General features: G+C 44.4%; 2 protein-coding genes across 7 annotated transcripts; one reads left to right on the top strand and one right to left on the bottom strand.

The window, feature by feature from the left end:
• Nucleotides 1-2,352: 2,352 nt before the first annotated feature.
• LOC121697773 (crystal protein) lies at nucleotides 2,353-11,182 on the bottom strand. 2 transcript variants are annotated; one of them, XM_042079462.1, is made up of 9 exons: nucleotides 11,067-11,182; nucleotides 10,519-10,961; nucleotides 9,823-10,024; nucleotides 9,363-9,496; nucleotides 7,899-8,026; nucleotides 7,049-7,167; nucleotides 6,537-6,677; nucleotides 5,669-5,841; nucleotides 2,353-3,040 (listed from the first exon to the last, which is right to left on the bottom strand). In XM_042079462.1, the coding sequence occupies exons 1-9, from the start codon at nucleotides 11,074-11,076 to the stop codon at nucleotides 2,588-2,590; spliced, it is 1,803 nt and encodes a 600-aa protein (XP_041935396.1). In that variant the 5' UTR covers nucleotides 11,077-11,182; the 3' UTR covers nucleotides 2,353-2,587. The 2 variants fall into 2 exon arrangements, with proteins under 2 accessions (XP_041935396.1, XP_041935395.1); XM_042079461.1 differs by lacking the exon at nucleotides 11,067-11,182 and having other exon boundaries at nucleotides 10,519-11,019.
• LOC121697771 lies at nucleotides 10,909-20,148 on the top strand. Of its 5 annotated transcripts, none has more exons than XM_042079459.1 (19): nucleotides 10,909-11,037; nucleotides 11,715-11,963; nucleotides 12,136-12,205; nucleotides 12,290-12,444; nucleotides 12,630-12,697; nucleotides 12,811-12,904; nucleotides 13,026-13,307; nucleotides 13,711-14,004; nucleotides 14,617-14,868; nucleotides 15,156-15,479; nucleotides 15,818-15,933; nucleotides 16,034-16,253; nucleotides 16,793-16,936; nucleotides 17,200-17,390; nucleotides 17,661-17,812; nucleotides 18,213-18,470; nucleotides 18,809-18,962; nucleotides 19,379-19,502; nucleotides 20,024-20,148. In XM_042079459.1, exons 2-19 carry the CDS (start codon nucleotides 11,852-11,854, stop codon nucleotides 20,140-20,142), a joined length of 3,129 nt encoding a protein of 1,042 aa, XP_041935393.1. In that variant the 5' UTR covers nucleotides 10,909-11,037; nucleotides 11,715-11,851; the 3' UTR covers nucleotides 20,143-20,148. The 5 variants fall into 5 exon arrangements, with proteins under 5 accessions (XP_041935393.1, XP_041935390.1, XP_041935394.1 ...); XM_042079456.1 differs by lacking the exon at nucleotides 10,909-11,037 and adding an exon at nucleotides 11,260-11,339; XM_042079458.1 differs by lacking the exon at nucleotides 10,909-11,037 and adding an exon at nucleotides 11,391-11,463.
• Nucleotides 20,149-20,349: the final 201 nt, after the last annotated feature.

Genomic DNA, 20,349 nt, shown 5'->3' with positions numbered 1-20,349 from the left:
AGCAAGATCTTTTCTCACCGATCGTCCATCAATCTGCCACATGCAGTGCCCCTCAGCTGTGTTCCCTCTGCAGCATGGTAGCAAACATTACAGGGAGGACCACGTTTTTCAACCGTCTGGCTTCAAATCCTCAGCCTGTCTCTGGCCCACTGTGGGCCGTTTTATGTGCAAGCTCACGTTTGTGTTGCGCTCTGTGACCCTGCAGTTCAATTGCCCATGGAGTCGTTGCTCTGTCGTAGCATTTCTGAGAGGTACTTTGTTGTTAATTAGATCCGTCTCTCTCTCTCTCTCTGTTAAAGGATTCTGTGTGCATGGTGTCTGCCGGCCTATGCACACACACACTGGGGGCCTGTCCACTGCTAATCTGATGCTTGCTGGACCATGCAGTGGCGCGCAAACATAGCTGTCATCTGATTTTTAATTGGTGCCTCCGTTCGGCTGTAATCAGATTGTTCTGGAATGCGATGTGTCCATGTGCCCCTTCTGGTGTAGCACACACACACACGCACGCACACCCACACACGCATGCACATACATACACACACACATACATACACACACACATGCACACACACATACATACACACACACACGCACACACAGCCATAATCAATCACAGTCTCATGCACATGCTTTCAGATGTTGCACAGTGGAGCACTCATAATTTCAGGGACTCGGCCAACCACTGACTCCAGCAGTGGCAAATCAACACAGGATTCTTGGGAGGCAAAGCCATAAAGGGGCTTCCAAGAATCTGTTGCTGCTTTCATGATGCAGTTTATTAGAACTGATTGGATGGATGTGTTGGAACAGAGTACAATCAGTGAGTCAGAGGTGGACACCCTAACAGACATTAATGACCTCAGCATTAGGATTACATTTTTAAACAGTCAATGTTTTAAAGAGGCAATAATGGATCAATGACGCATTATGAAAACTGCTCTGATTCATACTTAATAAGCTTAGCAGAAGCGCATTGTGTTGCGGATTTAGGAGCGGGCCCTCTTGTTGGACAAATGTGGGCAGTGCACTTAAGACATTGCAGTGTGTTTCTTGGCATCTCTATAATTGGGTGGTTTGTCTGGAGAAAATAGGACACATTTCTGAGCCGGTCTCTTGACATTGAGCCCCAAATCCACGTGTAATTAACTCATTAACACAGATGCCTTAAGACAAAAAGCAGTGATACTCTTTGGGTTGCTCGGATGTAAAGCGCCAATTGAACATGCAGAGGGGCTCCATGCAGCAGAGATGTGGAATTAAAACCACCGAGTTCTTTTGTTCGGAGCTTTAAAAACAGTCTATTAGAAGTCTGTCCCTGGGGCTGTTCTCCATTGCGACTGCAAATTAAATTATGCAAGACTATAACGTTTGGACTCCGCAGCTTCCGAAGCCGCCCCCCGCCCCCCCCGGACATTCACATAAAACCACAGGCCTTAACACATAGGTGATACAACGCTTTTCGTAAAATTGCTGTATAATGACACACGGGTACCTTTCTTCCAAATATAGGTAAAATTATGCTTATAGAGGGGAATAAAAGCCTGACTCAGAAGCACTTGCTGAATCACTTCATAAAACTGGAATGTATTGTCCTCCTTATTCATGCATGCTAGGTGACAGATGAAAGACTGCACACTCAAGTGAAATAAAACACTTTTACTGTAGAGAAGCTCTGCAGGCAATAGGATGATTATATATGAAAGATCCACGGGTGGTATAGATTTTTATTTGAAATGTTTTATTTTACCCTCATCAGAGAACATCATAGTGCCTCAGGACGTGGCACGTGAATAACACAACAGTCTTTTTTTTATCATTCAGAACGCTCCCCCAAGCTTTTATCAACATACACTTAGGCCCTTTGAAATGATTTTACCGGCATAGTCTTCTGAAATAAAAAATGTCCAGTGAGAGCATTCATTCTGTACAGCAGGTTGGTGAGTGAAGAAAATGGTTATTCAAAGCAACAAGACAGAAAAGAATCTGTGTTAATATATAAAAGGATCTCCCTCTTGCTCTTTCTCTCTTCTCCTTCCTTGAGCATGTCTCGCACAGCTCCTTTGGTTGCAGTCCTTTTGAGTGGGGCTTTGCAGCACACAAACCCCTCATTACCTCCTGCCCCTGGGGTCAGAGGTCAACGAGCCTGTCAGTGTAGAGAGTACGGGGTTGGGGTGGGGGGGTATGTACTCATATGTTCAGTTGCACTGAGCGTGTGCAGACTGTGTTAGTGTGACTAACTGATCCTACAACCGCGCCTACAAAACTGCTCTACCATAATGACCTAAACTGACTCCGGGAAAAGGCCAGGCAAAAAAAAAAAAAAAACCCTGGGTTCTCTGAATATGCTCATCACAACAGCCCTACAACTATCCTTCTCACCTCACTACAGATTACCTGACATCCCCCATTACATTAAATACAGTTTCATCTCATCTTATGGCCTCCTTACACCAAACAACTTTGACAAGATTTGGGAAAGATTCTTGAAAGATGAAAGTTGTTTGGTGTAAGGTGACCATTAGGTGTACCTCACCTGGCCTGTGTGCTTACCCCTCCCCCAAAATGTCCTTTCCTGGAGAGGGACTCAGTAGATGCCCAACTTGTCCCAGAAGTCGCAGATGTCGTTGCGAGAGCCGGCCTGCGCGTGCGAGTGCACAGTGAAGTTCATGACAAGCCAGCTGGACGAGCCGGCGTACTGTGGCCAGGCGGGCGGACGCTGCTGCAGGCAGAAGTTGCTCTGCTCGAAGCGCGAGCTGGGGTTTCCGGCGTGCGCGAACGCGCCCCAGTAGCACAGCATGCGGTTGGAGAGCAGGCGCTCGGGCGGCGCCAGCGAGAAGTTGCCCACGCTGGCCGAGTCGAAGAGGAACGGCAGCTCGGCGCCGTGGCACACATGCTCGTAGCACATGGACATGCCCGACCAGACGTGTGGGTCGCTGGCCACGTGGTCGAACACGTACATCCACACCGAGCTGCCCGCCAGAGCGCCGGCACGAGCCGCGCGACGGGACGGACACAGGAACACGTAGTCGGTCACGATCTACAGAGACAACAGACATGGGACAACAGACAGAGACAACAGACATGGGACAACAGACACAGATACAACAGACATGGGACAACAGACACAGAGACAACAGACATGGGACGAAGAGATGGTCAGGAACACTGGCAGTGAATGAACTGAAAACAAACACTGAGATTGCAATGGAGTTTGTATATATGAGCGGTATGGCTGGCAGAAGCTACATTCATCTACAACTGTTGCCTACAGTTCTAAATAGCACAGACACTGATGACACATGCACTTAACACTTAAAGTCCTACTTGACACAAAAATGTATGCAAAAACCTTTTATGGAATGCATCTTATATAGCACTCACGCACGCACGCACGCACGCACGCACTTCTCGCATCCCCGATTCCCCCTCTTCATTTCCCCAGGTCTCTCATTTTTTAATATTCATGAGACCTGACATTTGTGTGGAGACCTTTTCCATCTCTCTGGCGAAGACCCTACTGACAGGCTGCATTTAAAAGTCAGACCTCAGCCTGCAAGCTGTCACACCATAATAACCCTCTCCTGTTCCAGATCTCAATCATTTCACACACTAATATCATATCTAGTCTAAGTGCTATTCTAGACATTTACCTACACCATCTATAAGTAATCTTGCGGCTGCTGCTGTAGCCCACTGGTATAGGGAATCGGACTTGTGATTGAAGGGTGGCCAGTTTGATCCCAGACTGGTAGGGCAGGGGGAGTGATTGGACATCACTCTCCCATGTGCACATCCACAGCTGAGGTGCTCTCTTGAGTGAGGCGCCCACGCCCTACTGCTCCACAGGTGCCGCAGCAGTGGCTGCCCACTGCTCAGGGTTTGTGTGTTTATTACTCACTGTGTGTGTGTGTGTGCGTGTGTGGTTCACTAACCACAGATGAGTAAAATGTAGAGAAATGTTTTTCCCTCGGTATCAATGATTTTTTATTTTATTTATTTCTCTCTTTCTATCTGTCTCTCTGAGGCCAAACTGTGATATTTTAGTCTACATATGGGCTGATGAATTCTCTGAGGCAAAGTGTGGCTCAACATATTCAAAATCTTCTATTATTAATCAAAGCCATCTCTTGCCCTGTCTCTCTCTCTGTCTCTCTCTCTGTCTCTCTCTCTGTCTCTCTCTCTGTCTGCCCCCCCCTCTCTCTGTCTGTCTGTCTGTCTCTCCCTTCCCGTCTCTCTCTCGGTCTCTCTCGGTCTCTCTCTCTGTCTCTCTCTCTCTGTCTCTCTCTCTCTGTCTCTCTCTCTGTCTCTCTCTCTGTCTCTCTCTCTGTCTCTCTCTGTCTGCCCCCCCCCCCTCTCTCTGTCTGTCTGTCTGTCTGTCTCTCCCTTCCCATCTCTCTCTGTCTCTCTCTGTCTCTCTCTGTCTCTCATCTCAGTGCTCTAATTCAAATAAAAGCATCACCATCTGCATGACAGTCTGCCTTGGCAGTTAGACATGGGGGGTTCTCATCCATTCCGGCCAGCAGTCTAGAGCAGAATCCTGTGGATGGGCTCAGTGGAGGGGAAACTGGGGCTGACTCCTATCAAGCGTTCCAAAGACTCTAGCGCCCTCTGCTGGCAACATGTGTAGCCAAGTTACTGCCACCATCACAGCAACTGTCACATAACATTGCAGCAGTTTGACAAAGCCAGACTGTCAGCTGAGCTGATTGAAGTCTGTTTCTAGAGATCTCACAGGTCTCATCACCTGTGTAGCAAAGCTATTGACAAAGTTTTACTGATTTTGTAGCTTTAGATCAATCAAATTTAGAATAGCCTACACAAATCAAAATGCTTGTAACATCAAGGCAATGGATTTTTATTAATTACTTTTACCTTCTCTGTCTGTTTTGATGTCTAGTTTTGCCTCTGATTTCCAATTAACGGCAAGGACACCTCTCCTCTTAATGCTATGAGGCTGCTATCTCCTTGCATGACTCAAATACCTCTAATGGCTAATAATGGATTGAGTGCTCGTTTTAATCCAATGTGGGTTAGCTACAGCAGCCTGGCGGCACGCAGCAGACAGGCAAAGGAGACAGCTGCGTCCTCGTCACGCTCCGTGGGCCTCCTTGTCGGGCCAACTCAGGAGATCAAGGAACGGATGTGACTGGCCTCAGAATTTTGAGGAGTTACACCACCCCACCCCACCCCCCTGTCTAAGGAAGTTGTGCGTCCTCTATACCATCCAATGTTGTCGTGGATTATTTCTTTCTCACACAAGACATTACCAGGAATCTTTGAAACACTTTTTATTAAGTTGGTGTATTTGGGTGTATTTGGACTGAGTCATAAGATGTTTACCATGCATTGGTATAACATGTATACCAATGCATTGACCCTGAATGTTATGTTAAGGTCACATGATAATATCTGAAATAATTCTATGTGGCTTTTAGCACATCACCATTTTTGTGTGTCTATGTATGTATGTGTATGTATGTATGTGTATGTATTTATGTGTATGTATTTATTTATGTGTGTGTGTGTGTGTGTGTGTGTGTGTGTGTGTGAGTGAGTGAGTGAGAGAGAGAGAAAGAGAGTGAGTAAGTGAACTGGAACATTTGGCCATGTACACGTGTGAGTAAACACGTGTGCATTTGCATGTGAAAGCTTGTGAATGACTCACCTGAGACAGCATGTCCCTTCGGTCTGCATCCTTGTAGAGCGGCAGGTACTTGCGCAGGATGCGGATGGTGTGCTGTTTAAAGATGGCCGTGGTGTAGACTGTGCACTCCACTGGAGACACGGGTTTGGTAAAGACCCCAAACACAAATATTACCCCCTCCTCTGATGTGGTGCCTGCCAAAAACATATTACAATATAACAAAACAATATGGCGGTCTGACAGCGCACAGTGTAGTTTATGGAACATACCCAATATCTGTTTCTGAAGTCCTATGGCCACACCCTAGTATACATAAAGTTCAACTACCTAAAAAAACTTAACATTAGAGGGAAGTACTGAGATATTCCATAAATGCTATGTCCTCCATTTTAATGAATTTTCATAAATCATTATTTTTTATTGTTTTCCTAGTAACTTCAGTGGAACTGTAATTGGGTTATTGTTATTTGATTTATCTTAACTCAATCGAAACACAACTGCATTTTTATTGATATTACCTGAAATACATAATTAAATAACATGACTAGTTAATGTTTTAAAAAAATAGATATAGCATTTTGGAACCAAACAAATATAACAAGAGAGGCATCAAGAGGAACCACGTAGGGAGCCAGGTCCATATCAAGTCCACCTGAAGTTTGTTTTAAACAGTAACTTACTCATACACATGCTCATGTGTGGCAAATGAATACTTAACAAATGTGCAGAGTTCTTGAATCTTTTCCTTTTTTGTGTGAGATTCGAGAAATGTGCACTTTTTAAGAATTTACTGACCGTGTTTTTTTGTCCCTCACCTGGGATGTGCACAATGACTTCCCTAAACTTAACATGTGTGGCAAGTGGACACTTGAAGAAGTTGTGGCCTTACCCAAGAGCACTGGCTTCTCTTTTTGCCAGTGTCCCTTCTGGAAGGCAGTCACAGCCTGCTCTTTGATGAGCTCTCCATCAATGAAAGGCCCCCAGGTCTCAAAAATCTCCAGGAACCGGAATGGGTTGATCACCTTTGAGCCTGGGGAAACACAGATACATGCTTGTGTCATTTGAGCAATGTTTGCAGTAACCAGTGATGAGCCAAATGTAGTGAGCTAAGCTCTTAAGCTCTAAAACAGTTAGTACTTGGTGACCTCGAAAAACAGAGATCTATATGAAAAATGGCCGGATTTCTCCTTCATTTACTGCAATGGAATCATGGCATATGAAACTAAACATGGAGTCATCACAAAGACTATTCATCACACAGCAGATAGACAAAAAGATTAGAGATACAGAAATACTGAGATACTGGAGGCCTGTCTGTCAGTCCAGTCTTACAAAGCATGGCTCTCATGGCCTCAGGTGTAACAGAGAGAGAAGGAGTGAGAAAGAGAGAGATCTTCTTACTGGACTTCATCTGCGCAGCGAGAACAGCCTGGGGGCTAAGGGACAGCAGGCACACGATGTCCTTCACTGAGCAGTTGGCCTGCTTGGCAAAGTCCTTCCCCAGCTTCAGGGCATCATGTCTGCCAGACAGACAAACAAGACACACACACACACACACAAAAGTGGAACCAAAAACCACTTTTCTTCAGCACATAAGTGAATGTTATTTTTTCTTATTAAAATGTGGCGTAACTGAGGTGAGTGTGTGTTTGGGTGGTGGTGGTGGTGGGGGGTCTTTTCCCTTGTCATTTTCAGTCATCACTGATTATCGGATGGGTTCCAGGTTAAAGGAACCGTATGTAAGAAATGTATTTCAATTAATAATAAAATGGCCCTGATATGTCACTAGACATTAAGAAATCATGTTCATTTTAAATACTTATATCACTGACAACAGTAGTACGGCCAGGATATTGTCATTTACAAAGTGAAGTTGCAGCCCTCAACTGATGTTGATGTTGTGTTTTGTCATGTCATGTTGTGTTTTGGCCTGATGCGCCACCTTCCACCTATCTACTAATCACAAAGTCAGTAGTGTTTCAGCATCCGGGTTGGCAACCTCGAGTCAGGGGGGAGGGGGAGGTGATACACCACTCTACAGTTTGAAAGTGGTTGCAGTACCAGTTTTGGCCACAATCTTACATACGGTTCCTTTAACACAAATAATGAAAAAGCTATTCCTCTAGTCTAAAACATACATTCATACATTTGGATGAATATATAGGCTATATATAATATATGCAATAGTCATAAACACATACATTCTATGCATTCTATATGCGTGATGTGCAGGCTTTGCCTAAGCGCCTACCTGGTCTTGAGAGGGATGGAGAAGGGCAGACTCTGGAAGACGGCCTGCTTGAAGAGCGGCTTGCTGCTCTGGATCATCAGGTGTAGACTCACACTCTGGGCTCCAGCACTCTCCCCAAATATGGTCACCTGTCTCAGGGACATACAGCAAAATACATGAGGACACGCACTCAGTACAGTACATACATACTGACATGGACTGTATCTATTCTGTATATACTAGACTGTATATATGCAACAACTTGTACGCCTCTCTCTCTCTCTAGTTATTAGCACTTTTACTCACACATACAGAGAGAGAGAGAGAGAGAGAGAGAGAGAGAGAGAGAGAGAGAGAGAGAGAGAGAGAGAGAGAGAGAGAGAGAAAGAAAGAAAGAAAGAAAGAGAGAGAGCATGTGTTAACCCTTAAAGGTGTAGGTTTTTGAACGTTCTAAGTTCCGCAACAATTGAAAGTTCTAAAATTCTATGTTGAATTCAATGAACCCAGATATTCTTTAGAACGTTCATTTCTCAACATTCCCGTCACACCAGTGTGACGGTACTCCTTTAGTGTGTGCATGTGTGTGAAAGAGGGCGCAAGACAGACAGGCTGATGTCTATTTCTGTTCATTCAATTTTGTTTTCCCCGACGCTGCCTCTGGGCAAAATGGATTGGTATGACTCACAAAATTGTTGTTTAATCTCAATGCAAAGGGAATCGGTTCATTAGAGAAATCCCCCTCCAGCAACATGGCATATGAAAGAAGACCTTGTCTGCTCCGCTAGTGAGTCTCCCACTCAGCTCTCCTCAATTTTGACAGACTGGGGGGAGTTGTGTCGCATCACTTAATCATGTGAATGATTAATATGAGGCTTCAATGGGGCTCAAGATGTTCCTTCCACATTTGCTGGGGGAAACGCTCAGTTGAAAAGTCAATATACCCTTCACAAATGTTTGCATCCTAAACAGTTATCTGTGTCACCTACATCAACAATCAAGAAACAATTTCCCCCCTGTATGTTGTGTACACGCAGTCAGATAGATGTGTGTCCGTGTGTGTGTGTGTGTGTGTGTGTGTGTGTGTGTGTGCGTGTGTGTGCGTGTATAGTATAGTATAGTATAGTATAGTATAAGTATAAGTATATATACTTTTTTGATCCCGTGAGGGAAATTTGGTCTCTGCATTTAACCCAATCGGTGAATTAGTGAAACACAAACAGCACACAGTGTACACACAGTGAGGTGAAGCACACACTAATCCCGGCGCAGTGAGCTGCCTGCTACAATGGCGGCGCTCGGGGAGCAGTGAGGGGTTAGGTGCCTTGCTCAAGGGCACTTCAGCCGCAGCCCACTGGTCGGGGCTCGAACCGGCAACCCTCCGGTTACAAGTCCAGAGTACTAACCAGTGGGCCACAGCTGTGTGTGTATGTATGTGTGTGTGTGTATGTGTGTGTGTGTGTATGTGTGTGTGTGATGTTGTCCTGCCTTGGTCGGGTCACCTCCAAACACTGCTATGTTTTGTTGGATCCAAAGGAGGGCTGCCTGCTGATCCAAAATACCATAATTCCCCACAGCCGAGGTCTTAGAATCTTTACCGGAAACCAGGAAGCCAAAAGCCCCTGTAATGAAACAATATTGTTTAGAGATGAGTTAGAATTACTGTCACTTAGCATGTGCATTCCTGAAGGTGAAGGTATGATGAAGCTTTGCATTTTTAATCAATAATATTTGCACTTCAGGAACTGAACACATTTGACTACCCTTCAAACTAGTCTCAAGAGTGTATAAAATATATACCATACTGTATAAATACATACATGCAGAGTTTGAGTAATATACAACAAGTCACACAAAATCAATCTATAGCCAACCACAGGGGGTCGCTGGGAGCCCAAATGTTCATGATGAATAGGGGACGTATGACTAAAGGGTCTGGGAGTCTTACCCAGACGGTAGGCCACGCTCACCACCAAGGTGTGGGTGAAGTTGCTGATAAAGCGGCCGTCGTACAGGGGCTTGGAGGCTGTTCCGGCAATGAAGTCACCCCCATGGACCCACACCATCACGGGCATGGGGGAGCGCAGAGGGGAGGTGAAGTCCACACTCCGAGGGACAAAGATGTTCAGGTAGAGGCAGTCCTCACTCACCTGGAAGCACACAGTGTAGGACAGGCCTTTATATGGCTGGACATTTAGGGCTGTTTTCACATCCATGGATTAAACCTAGTCCTAGACTAAAAAGCTTTCTCTCGATGGAAATATCTCCATTGGAGATCCCTTATTCCTTTAACAGGGAACTGTCCCACAGAGTAACAAGAAGCACAACAACATCAATTTTAGTACTTTTGTGGCCAAGGAGCTGAACCTAGGCCGAGTTGCTTTTCTGACAAACTCTACCACGTGCACAACAGAAGTTGTCTGGAACCCAACCTGACTGGAAACAACATGTGATGACAAGAGTGCCACCAGTGTTTATAAATACCAATACAACCAAACCTCTGTGACTTTTGGCAATCCGGTTGTGACTGGATGCAGAATATTTATTTTTGCTTGGATAGCAATAGGCTGGGGAAATTAATTCACCCCACTCTAATATAGGCATGACATTGTGATGGTTGGTGAGGTCCCAATGCCACACTCACCTTAGCTGGGCACTCTTCAGAGATGGGCCCAATACAGCCCTGCATGCACGCAGCCCTGGGGAAGGTGGCATCATACTCTCCTTTCCATGGGCTCACAGGTCTGGGCGGTTTCCATCGGTATGCGGCCAGTGGCGGATCTGCGAATGGGATGCCGTAAAATATGTGTGCCTTGTCCACGGTTTTGCCTCTAATAATGCCATCTTTGGTCAAGACTTTGGGTCCCTGCTTCGTGGGGTCGGCGTCGGAGATCTCAGAGGCCTGATTCAGCTCTGGTTCCAACATGGGGATTTCCTTACGGTCCACATCCTCCTTTTCCAAATCGTGCAATTCTCTCTCGAGTTGTACTAGCCTGTCAATCACGACGGGCTCGTTGCGGACGAGAATCCCCGAAGAGAGGCTCCTCAGCAACCCTACCAGGCTGAACGAGGAGTCATCAGGCTGCACTGAGGAGAAAAGCAATACCACGATGCAAGCTGACAACCAGTATCTGAAGACGCCCATCCTCTCCTTATTCTTGAGGTGGCCTGGGTTAATTCAGCTGTGCTTACCTGCTGTCATTAATGTCTCCACCGGTTCCAGTTATTTCTGTTTTCTGCTAGACCATCCTGCTGCTAAACTATAGCCTAGGAGAATGAGCCCGCAACATTCGCCTATACAAATGCCTTATCGTCCTACAGTTTGGGCTGTGTTAGTGCTTGTGACTTCAATTAGTGAAGATATCTTTTGGGGGCTGTGAGCGGGATCGGCTACAACAGATCTTTTGTTGTGTGCCAGGATGAAGGTGGACACATGACGTTGGTTTCAGGGGACAGGCTGTGTAGGTAATTGAAAGCAGCTAGTCTGCCCTTTAGCAAATGGGATAATGCAGGTTCCCATGATGTACATATCCTCTTCACTGTTTTCACATTTCGGAGAGACAACTTCTTTATGGCCTCTATTGTATCGGTAATCTGGACTTGTTAAATATAGTGTGTGTGTGTGATAGAGAAAAAGAAGGCCAGTATAGCCTAAAGAGTATGCGTAATTGTGTAGCCTATGTGGTCAGTGGTAAAAACCACAAAGTCTCGTGTTATGTAACTACAGGCCCAAATATAACTTTACGTACACTTAGACATGCATGGATGTGTATGGGGTTGATATTTGGGTATATTCAATCGATGTCATTACCATTTCTTTGGAAATAAACTCATTTTCAGAAACAGCCTAATTACTTGACGGGAGAAGTCAGCTGTGCGCACTCGTGCGACAAGTTTTGATTACGCCAAGTCCTGAAGTGACAACCTTGAAATGAAAGGAAACTAAACGTTTATAGCCAAACAAATCAAAGTGATCAATGAAAACATTGAAAGTAATCAAACAACTCTACGCAAGAATGACGACGATGTGCAAGAACATCGTAATATTTGCGTTGATATCCGTGCACATCCAGTTCTCACGTTCTTTGGGTAAGTAACTTGCCATATTACAAACTGATCATTTTATTAGCCAAGTAGGCTACAGCATGGCTGTATTTATCCGAAGGTCCACCAAGCCCATGCACAGTCTACCCCTTTCTCCAATGTTGATTTACATACAACATTTAATTTAATAAATTAAATGCATTTCTGTGTGGCGTAGGTGACTGCACCATATACAATTTCTCCATATGCTGGTTGCTGAAGGACACAAACGCTACACCTACTGCCAGGTAAACATTTTTTCTTAGACAACTTGATACCACCTGCTTGTTTGATACACGTTAAGGGGCCCCTGCGGTTAATCTCAATCACAGACCAAATATCAGTGCGTGGCTGAATGAAGCTGAACTGATGTCCATTGGGAAGTTCGGAAAATTTAACTCTCTCACCGTCCAAACATCCGAGCGGCACTCTCTCAAACTTCAGTATGGAGACCTTACGCGAACTTGGACATTTTCTGTCAGTGACAGTGAGTTTTCTTCTATTATTTACCCTTCATTGCAGAACAGTCTTTTGGGGTATGCCATATGTATTTGATACCTAAATCATCCCAAAGTAGTACATAACAGTGGTAGAAAATAAGAAAGGAATGAATATTTGAGTTGGCACAGTATATAGTGTAAAATGGCTACTGTATTGTGCTTAAAATTATAGGCTTACATACCATAGAGCTCCAAAGTATAGATTCTGCAATAGAGGAAACACCCAATGAATTTTCAGTGGTGAGTGTGACAGACATGCATGACAATTACATGTTTGTACTTATGTATTCTAATAACACTGTAGAATTTTGTGAATGTAGAAAGTGAATTGTGAAAATTCTTGGCCTTCACAGGATGCATTCAGTGTCTTTTCACCCGAGCAATTTTTTGCATGTGAGAAAGACCCTCTATATCTCCATCAAAGTGAAGACTTCATTCTGATGTTGGGTATGTCACTCTTAAATTAGTAGTCAGATAGTTTGCATTAATGCACGAAACATTTACAACTCATGCATGTGTGTTTATGTGTTTTACTAAGCGTGGAAGTAAAAGCTTTGTGGCTTCTCAGGCCACACCACTCGCTTTCCTCTGAAACTGGAGTCCCACAGCTCCTACATGTTGCTTGTGTCCTGGAGAGACACACACGACCCCACGCCCCCTCTTCCTCAGACCCACCATCACTCCTCTGTCTCCATCTACCACCGGGAGCTGGGGGCCTACACTACACTCAGTGTGGACACCACAGAGGCTCAGTACTACCGCTTCAGCAGTCTCCAGGGATGCATGCCCTATGTGGCTTGCCACGAGCTGCTGGCGAGACCCTCGGTCACCTGTCTGTCCACCATCACAGGTAAAGACACTTAAGGTGTAGTTTTGTAATACAATGAATGATGTAGAAATGACAGTAGTCATTCTGAAGCCATGCTTTCAGTATTTACCGTTGTTTTGGCCTCCTGTATAATCAAAACACAAATTTTACTCCCAATGCAATTCCCAGAAATGTTTTAAAACCATCTTCTTTTCACCATCCATTAAGAGTTGAATCATTATGGTAGGCTTTGAAAACTCTCAATATGTGGTAACGAAAGCTAAGTAATGACATTAAGCCAGTGATGGTGCTGAGCATTCATTTGTGCTGCATAGACATGTTTAGAACGCTAGATATCTCCATCCATATTCATTACAATAAAAATTATATTGTGTGTAAAACTCTCCTCACTTGATCTCTATTTCTCTCCGTCTCTGTCTGATAGATCCAGATGTGCCCAGAAACTTCCAGGTGACCTCGTGGAACACCAGTCAGGTGACCGTGTCCTGGGACTGCCCCAGGAACAATAAGTTCTCTCTCTTCCTGCTCACAATGCTACACCTCAATGGCACAGACCACGTGGTCGAGGAGACAGTCTACCGGCACACGCGGCAGCCGCTCATCTTCACCGCGTCCGACCTGCCACCGTGCAGCCGCGTTCAATTCGGCCTCCAGACGGTATGTGTGTCCGGCATAGAGTCCCGCACCAGCAAGACCGTGATGATTGACGGGAACTCTGGTAATCCACGATCCTAAAGTCTCTCCAAAGGGAGAACCAACTTCAAGCACACTTATGGTGTAGTGGTGGGGTATATATTATGTATGTACCATGATTTTGGCCTCACTTGGACACTTGGATTGAGCACTGAAAACATGAATAATGGGTACTGGAGTGTTAGATTAACCTTTCAGTGAAGAAACTATGGCATAATCTGATTAGTTATATGGTCAGGATGCCTTACCTTGTAGGCCAGTGTTATCCTTCTGTATTCCTTCTGGCACCCAGGACTGGGTAGTAACCTTTCATCTTTTATTGCACTTTTTATAGAAATGTAAAAGGTCATTAATCCTCTCTCATTGTTGCCACCCACAATCAAGGTAAATTTTCCCCAAGGTTAACTCAAGAGGGTTCATTCAGTAATATTGCATATAAGTAGACTGAAGGTCTAATGTGTTTCATTAGATTTTATGTGGAGGAGAAAAAGCAAAGGTATGCAACCTTATCAAATTGAATACCAGTGATGCCTTTTATTTTACACTCTGTCTTTCTATTGCCAATATTATATTATGGCCTGTGGCAAATTTATTTAGTCTCATAATTTTACGGTTCAGCATCTCATCTGCCTTTCAGCCCATTCTTCAATCCAAAGCATCCGTCAGTCTTCTGCGGGCCCAGACAACTACACTTTGAGCTGGTCGGTCATGGATGCCTCACTGATCGCAGTGTTCAAAGTGTACCACCAGGGGGCACTGCAGGCCTCCACGTTCCTTACCACCCACACGGTGGTGGGTCTGGTCCCATGTCAGCACTACGCGGCCAGGGTGGAGGCTGTGTGTGGCGAGAGTATCGTCATGAATGTGAAAACCCTTCAGACACACACAGGTGTGTATAGATGTGCTTGAGTGGGTGTCTATCCCCCACCGACAGTCACCTTACTGGCTCAAGGTCATACAGTCTTCTGTTCAGTGATTGACACGTTTATTTCATTTGGGGTTCATACCATCCTAGAATTATTACATGTGTTTGTAACCTTATCTTTAATATCCATGCACAGCTGTAAAACTGCCATGAATTTTATGTTTTTTTTTTAGTCATTTGGCCATCATATCATCCCATACCCAACAGCATCTTCACTCCATTGTCTTTGTGTGTTTGTTGTGTGTCCTAAGGTCCCAGGGTTGTGTCTGACTTGCGCTATCAAGCGGAAGACACCATCGCTCTGTGGAGCAGCCCCTCCAGCCCCGGCGGGGCCTTCAGTTACAGTCTCACCCTCGAGGATGGCTCGCCGGTCAGGAGCGGACACCTTCGAGAGCCCCTGCTCTCTCTGGGGCATCTGCCCCCGGGCCTGCCCTACGTGCTGGAGGTGTGGGAGGAGTGCCACGGGTGGGAGTCCCCCAGCAGGGTGGTGCTGTGCTTCGACGTACGGAAAGCGCCAGAGGTGGATGTCCGTCAGACTGACAAGGCCCTACTAATGAGGAATGGAGACATGACAGGTGGGGCGACACAAGCGAAATGTGTCTTTTTTTTTTGTGCCTATCTTTATTTATGCCTTTCTATTTTGACAAGGAAGATCATAGCATACATACCACATAAACATAGGCATCATAAACAGGCCTACATATAAATTAAAGGACCATCGGATCCATGGGACTGAGATGGGAAATGTAACGTGAAACCAAAATGTGACAATAATATTTTAACGTTACCATTTTGGTGGGTGATGGGGTCAGGTGGGGCTTGAAAATTCCCCACATCCAAAGTGGAGAATGACGGGAAAAGTTTGAGAACCACTGGTATAAGCCAACATGTTAACTCTTTAAATGTTTCCTAGCTGATGACTTTAGGAGGTCTTCTCTGGCCATGATTGTACCTTGGAGGCTGCCTCCCGAGTTAGAGGACCCAAAGTCACCACCACGACTTCAGCTGAAGCGCATCGTCATAAACAAAGTGAGCTTCTGATCAAAGGAAGAGATGGTCGAATCAAACAATGAAATATTGAAAGGAATGGAAAGATTTTTTCAGTTTGTCCCATATTGTCTCCCCTCAGATCTCAGAGCTTGTCAAAGACTTCCCCCACCCTGAAAGTGTTGATGCTTTGACATTTGAAGACTATGGAAATGGAACACAGACGAAAATCGGTTTTGTGATGAAGAAGGCCTCTGTTAAAGAGGCAAGGGTTCCATCCTCTTCATCTGAAATGCTAACATTTATCCGGTCTCATTCACAAACTGGAATTACAGTCAATGATGACATTATCTACTGGGATGGTGAGATGGAGATTCCTCTCAATTATCAGTTCATGGTGTATTTCCTATTTAATAATCATTATATGGTGACACGATAGAAATAACCTGCTCAGGATATTTGCCCATTGTAATGTATGTGTGTATCACAAGTGGTCAGTTCTAAATACAAGTGTAAGCAATCACCAAGACGCTTTGTGATCTGATTACTCAAACCACTTGCTGAGGTGGTCTGAGACGCATTTGACCACATCTCTTTTGTAGTGTAAATGCTAATGCATTCTATTGAATGTGACCAGCAATAGCAGCAATCTAAACACAAGTGGTCAGCAATGTCTCTGGCTGTACACCTCGAATACATGTGTAAACCATAATGGGTCTCGGCTGACAACTTGTGATTGGATCACCCAGGACGCATTCTTAAAACAAATGTAAACAGGCCCCGATTTGTACACATGGCATGTTGCATTGGAGAGGGAACCATGGCAATAGCTAATACTATGCTTGTTTGGTCCACTTTTGAGTGCGCACTTTGTGGTGTTCTGCTTTTTGCATATTTGTAGACCCGGATGAGTGTTCCATGCTTGAGCTAAACCAGTGCACTCCTCACTCTGTGTGCATCAATACCTTGGATTCCTACACCTGTGTCTGTCAAAGCGGCTACTATGATATCAGTCCCTTCCTAAGTCCAACCACAGCATGCCGTGGTAAGAATCACTAATATAATACATTTAATATAATCAAATCAAAGCATTAAGATCGTAGAAGCCACTTGCTGTGTTCTTTATCTGTTAATCTCCATGTATTTTATTTTTTAGGATTTAAAAATCCTATCAGTTACACAGTTTGGTGAAAAATGTGATGCTAAAAATAATCAAAAGTACCATATTCACAAGTAGTGGTATATCTGTATAGTATAGATGCCCTGTGGGTTTGTTTGTCTTCTCCTCTGTGTTCCCCATGTCTCCAGAGAAGGGCTTGTTCACACAGTGCTCACAAGATTTCATCACGGGCAGTGTTGCCAAGGCACATCTGGTGGACTACTTGGGGGGCAACGTAACCGTGGTCCTGAATGACGGGCGATGCCCCGTTTCAGAGAGTGGGACCCTATACTACTTCAGGGCATCGCGCCACCCCAGTCACTGTGGCACCAGAGTAGTGGTAGGTCTACACATGTGTCCCTCTTGTCTGTGTGAAGACTTTACCATTTAAAGACGGTTTAACAGAAAGAAGAGGGAGATGAGCACTCTGTGTTGCTATTGAATACAATCTGCAATGGAAAATGAAATTATGTATCTACGAAGATTTTAATGTTATATGAGCTACCAAACCCTACAGAGTTCGTGGAGTATGTACTGATATGTAGTATGTACTGATGTTTATTACAAACCACTTTAACAAATCATTCTACTGTCCAAACCTGGTGCCCAGGTGAACAGGACCCACATTGAGTTCATGAATGTGCTGACGGTGACACTGAGCAGAGAGATGGTCATTACTCGGCGAGACCTGAAGGTGATCTGGAAGTGTATCTACCCCACGAGCTACCTCCGCAACACCGAGATGAATGTCCACCTGGAGTGGTAAGACTACAGAGGCTCCGGACTACATCAATGAATGTGTTATTGAAAGCTGCTTTCTTTCTTCTAGTTGCCATCTTTAGGCCTATTTCCCATTTTTCCCATCAAAAAACGTTTTCTCATTTATCGGAAAGAGTACATTTGTCTATCTCTGACCATTGTGTTGAGAAACAAACAGAAGAATGATATATTTGTATTGTTTTTATAAAGTTGGTCTGCATGCTTACCATAACATACTGTCGCATGCATGTTGGGATAACAGCTAACTAGTTCTTTTAGAACTAATCAACAAAAATGTAGGTCTTGACTTGTTTGCGCCAAAAAAGTAACATTTATGATCTACCATGATTTTGCCAGTACTCACATGAGTTTTTCATAAGTAAATATCTCAACCTTTCCTCAGGGTGCCCTCTTACACACTGGTAGAATCCAACTCCTCTCATATCCTGGAGGTTGTCATGGCCTTGTACAAGGATAACTCGTTTACGGACAACTACACAAATGCCGTCACCCTCTATCCGGACGACTTCCTGTATTTGGAGGTGATCCTGAACGCACACAACACCTTTGCATCTGATCTACTTCTGGAAGTGGTGACGTGCTGGGCAACAGAGAGCAGCAACCCTCTGGACAAAACCCAGGGTATACTACTCAGAGATGGGTGGGTGGTCACTTCAAACGACGTTCAAAGACAAAGAGGCATCTGTATTTAGAGAAAGTTAGAGGCAGAACTAACCTCCTGTGCTGTATAAGGATGCTGAACCAGAGTTTAACCATTGGTCTGTGTCAGGTCTGAAATAACTCATTAATTAAATTTGCATTTGACTTTTAGGAAACAGTTAGCTTAGAAACATTTGAGCACATGTTACGTATTTTTAATGTTTGTTTATCTACAAGAATGTATAACTCAGATTTCCATGTTTTAAGTTGACAGTGCAGTATGATCTACCTAAACAAACAAGTACATGGAATTCTGCCCTTGTGGTACTACCCCTTTAGGTGCCCAGTTGACAGAACATTTATGTGGCTATCAGAAAATGGCATGGCACAGATGACTCGGTTCTCTGTCCAGATGTTTTCTATGCCGGCTGGACTGCCATTCTACATCCACTGCCTCACCAGAGTCTGTGCCCCAGATGAAAACTGTACCACGGTAAAGTCCTACATGACCTGTATTTCACCCGTGGCCATTGTTAGAATAACTGAAAAAAAACCTAGGAATGTAAATATTTGAGGTTCCTACTTTAGTTAGTTAGTTCTAGGCATGCATTTATTCTACCCCCCAGATAAATCACCAAGACACTGGAATAGCTTTAGAGGCACTTTATTTTCATAAAAAAAAATCTGAAAGAGGGCACCATAGACAGTTGTCAGCTAATTAACATTAACTGTTTGCAAAGGTTCAGGGACAAGAGGAACCAATTTGGTGAGGTAGTACACCTTGCAAAAAGCACAATGGCATCACACTTGATGATTTCAGAAAGTGATAGGAAATGCCCACAGCCCTCCCAAAGTTATTTTGATAGAATAACGAGCTGTGATTAAGATAATGTGGATTGTGAATTCTAGACTTGCCCTGCCAAGATGTCATCCAAAGTCCGCAGGGATCTACGCCAGACTCCATCGACTGTCGTATCTGCTGGGCCGTTGTTGGTTGGTAACATCTCGTCAACTCGCAGCACACACTCAAAATGTAAGTTAAGGCCATGAAATGTATGGGGTTGGGTGGGCTATGTTTTTCTCTTTTACCCAGATAGCAAGAGGCTGGCAGACCAGTCGGTCCATTGGGGGCATAGCTGGCGGTCCGCTGGCATTTTGCTCATCGGTTCTCTGGTGGTCCACTGGCGGGTTGCAGACAAATTGCCCAATATTTTGCGACTATTGGTCTAAAATAATTTTCATTTGTTCAGTTATACTCCATATATAATTGTATTAACTTTTCTTAATATTCATGACAAGTTAAATTTAAAGAGGTGGTGGTCCAATGGGGGACCACAAGTGGCACGCTACTGGCGGCATACCACCAGCGGTCCGCTATCTGCCAATCTGATTTTGCTATCTGGGTATTTAAAAGAGGTTTGTTCTCTAGAGTGATATTTCAGTAAATGGATAAAACATCACAGATACATTAGAGGGAAAGAGATGTTTTAAGGGTAGCCTATATGTTTTGTCTTTGTCAGATGTTGATTTTTTTCCCCCCACTCTCTTTTGTAGGGAAGGAGGTTGCAATGCTTGTGACAATACTTGGAGGAAGTATAGGCTTTCTGGTGTTGACCCTCTTAGTTGTAACTGCAGTGAAAACACTTCTAAACCACTCTGGCAGAGTGCAATAAATAAACGTAAAATATTGTGTAATGTTATTTTGTCTCTTTGATTTTAATGTTTGGAAGCCTGTGTGTTTGGGTCTGGGGGCATACATAGCCTACATGGCAGTGTTGGTATACTTCAACCATATTTTACCTGATCCATAGACAGTACAGAGTGGTTAGCCTAGAGGTAGACTACTGGTAGACTACTGTAGTAGACTACTGGTAGACTAC

Source organism: Alosa sapidissima, chromosome 22 (genome assembly GCF_018492685.1).
Source record: "Alosa sapidissima isolate fAloSap1 chromosome 22, fAloSap1.pri, whole genome shotgun sequence".
Taxonomy (NCBI): domain Eukaryota; kingdom Metazoa; phylum Chordata; class Actinopteri; order Clupeiformes; family Clupeidae; genus Alosa; species Alosa sapidissima.
Note: the sequence above shows the minus strand (reverse complement) of the source record. Positions and strands in the feature narration are given on the sequence as shown.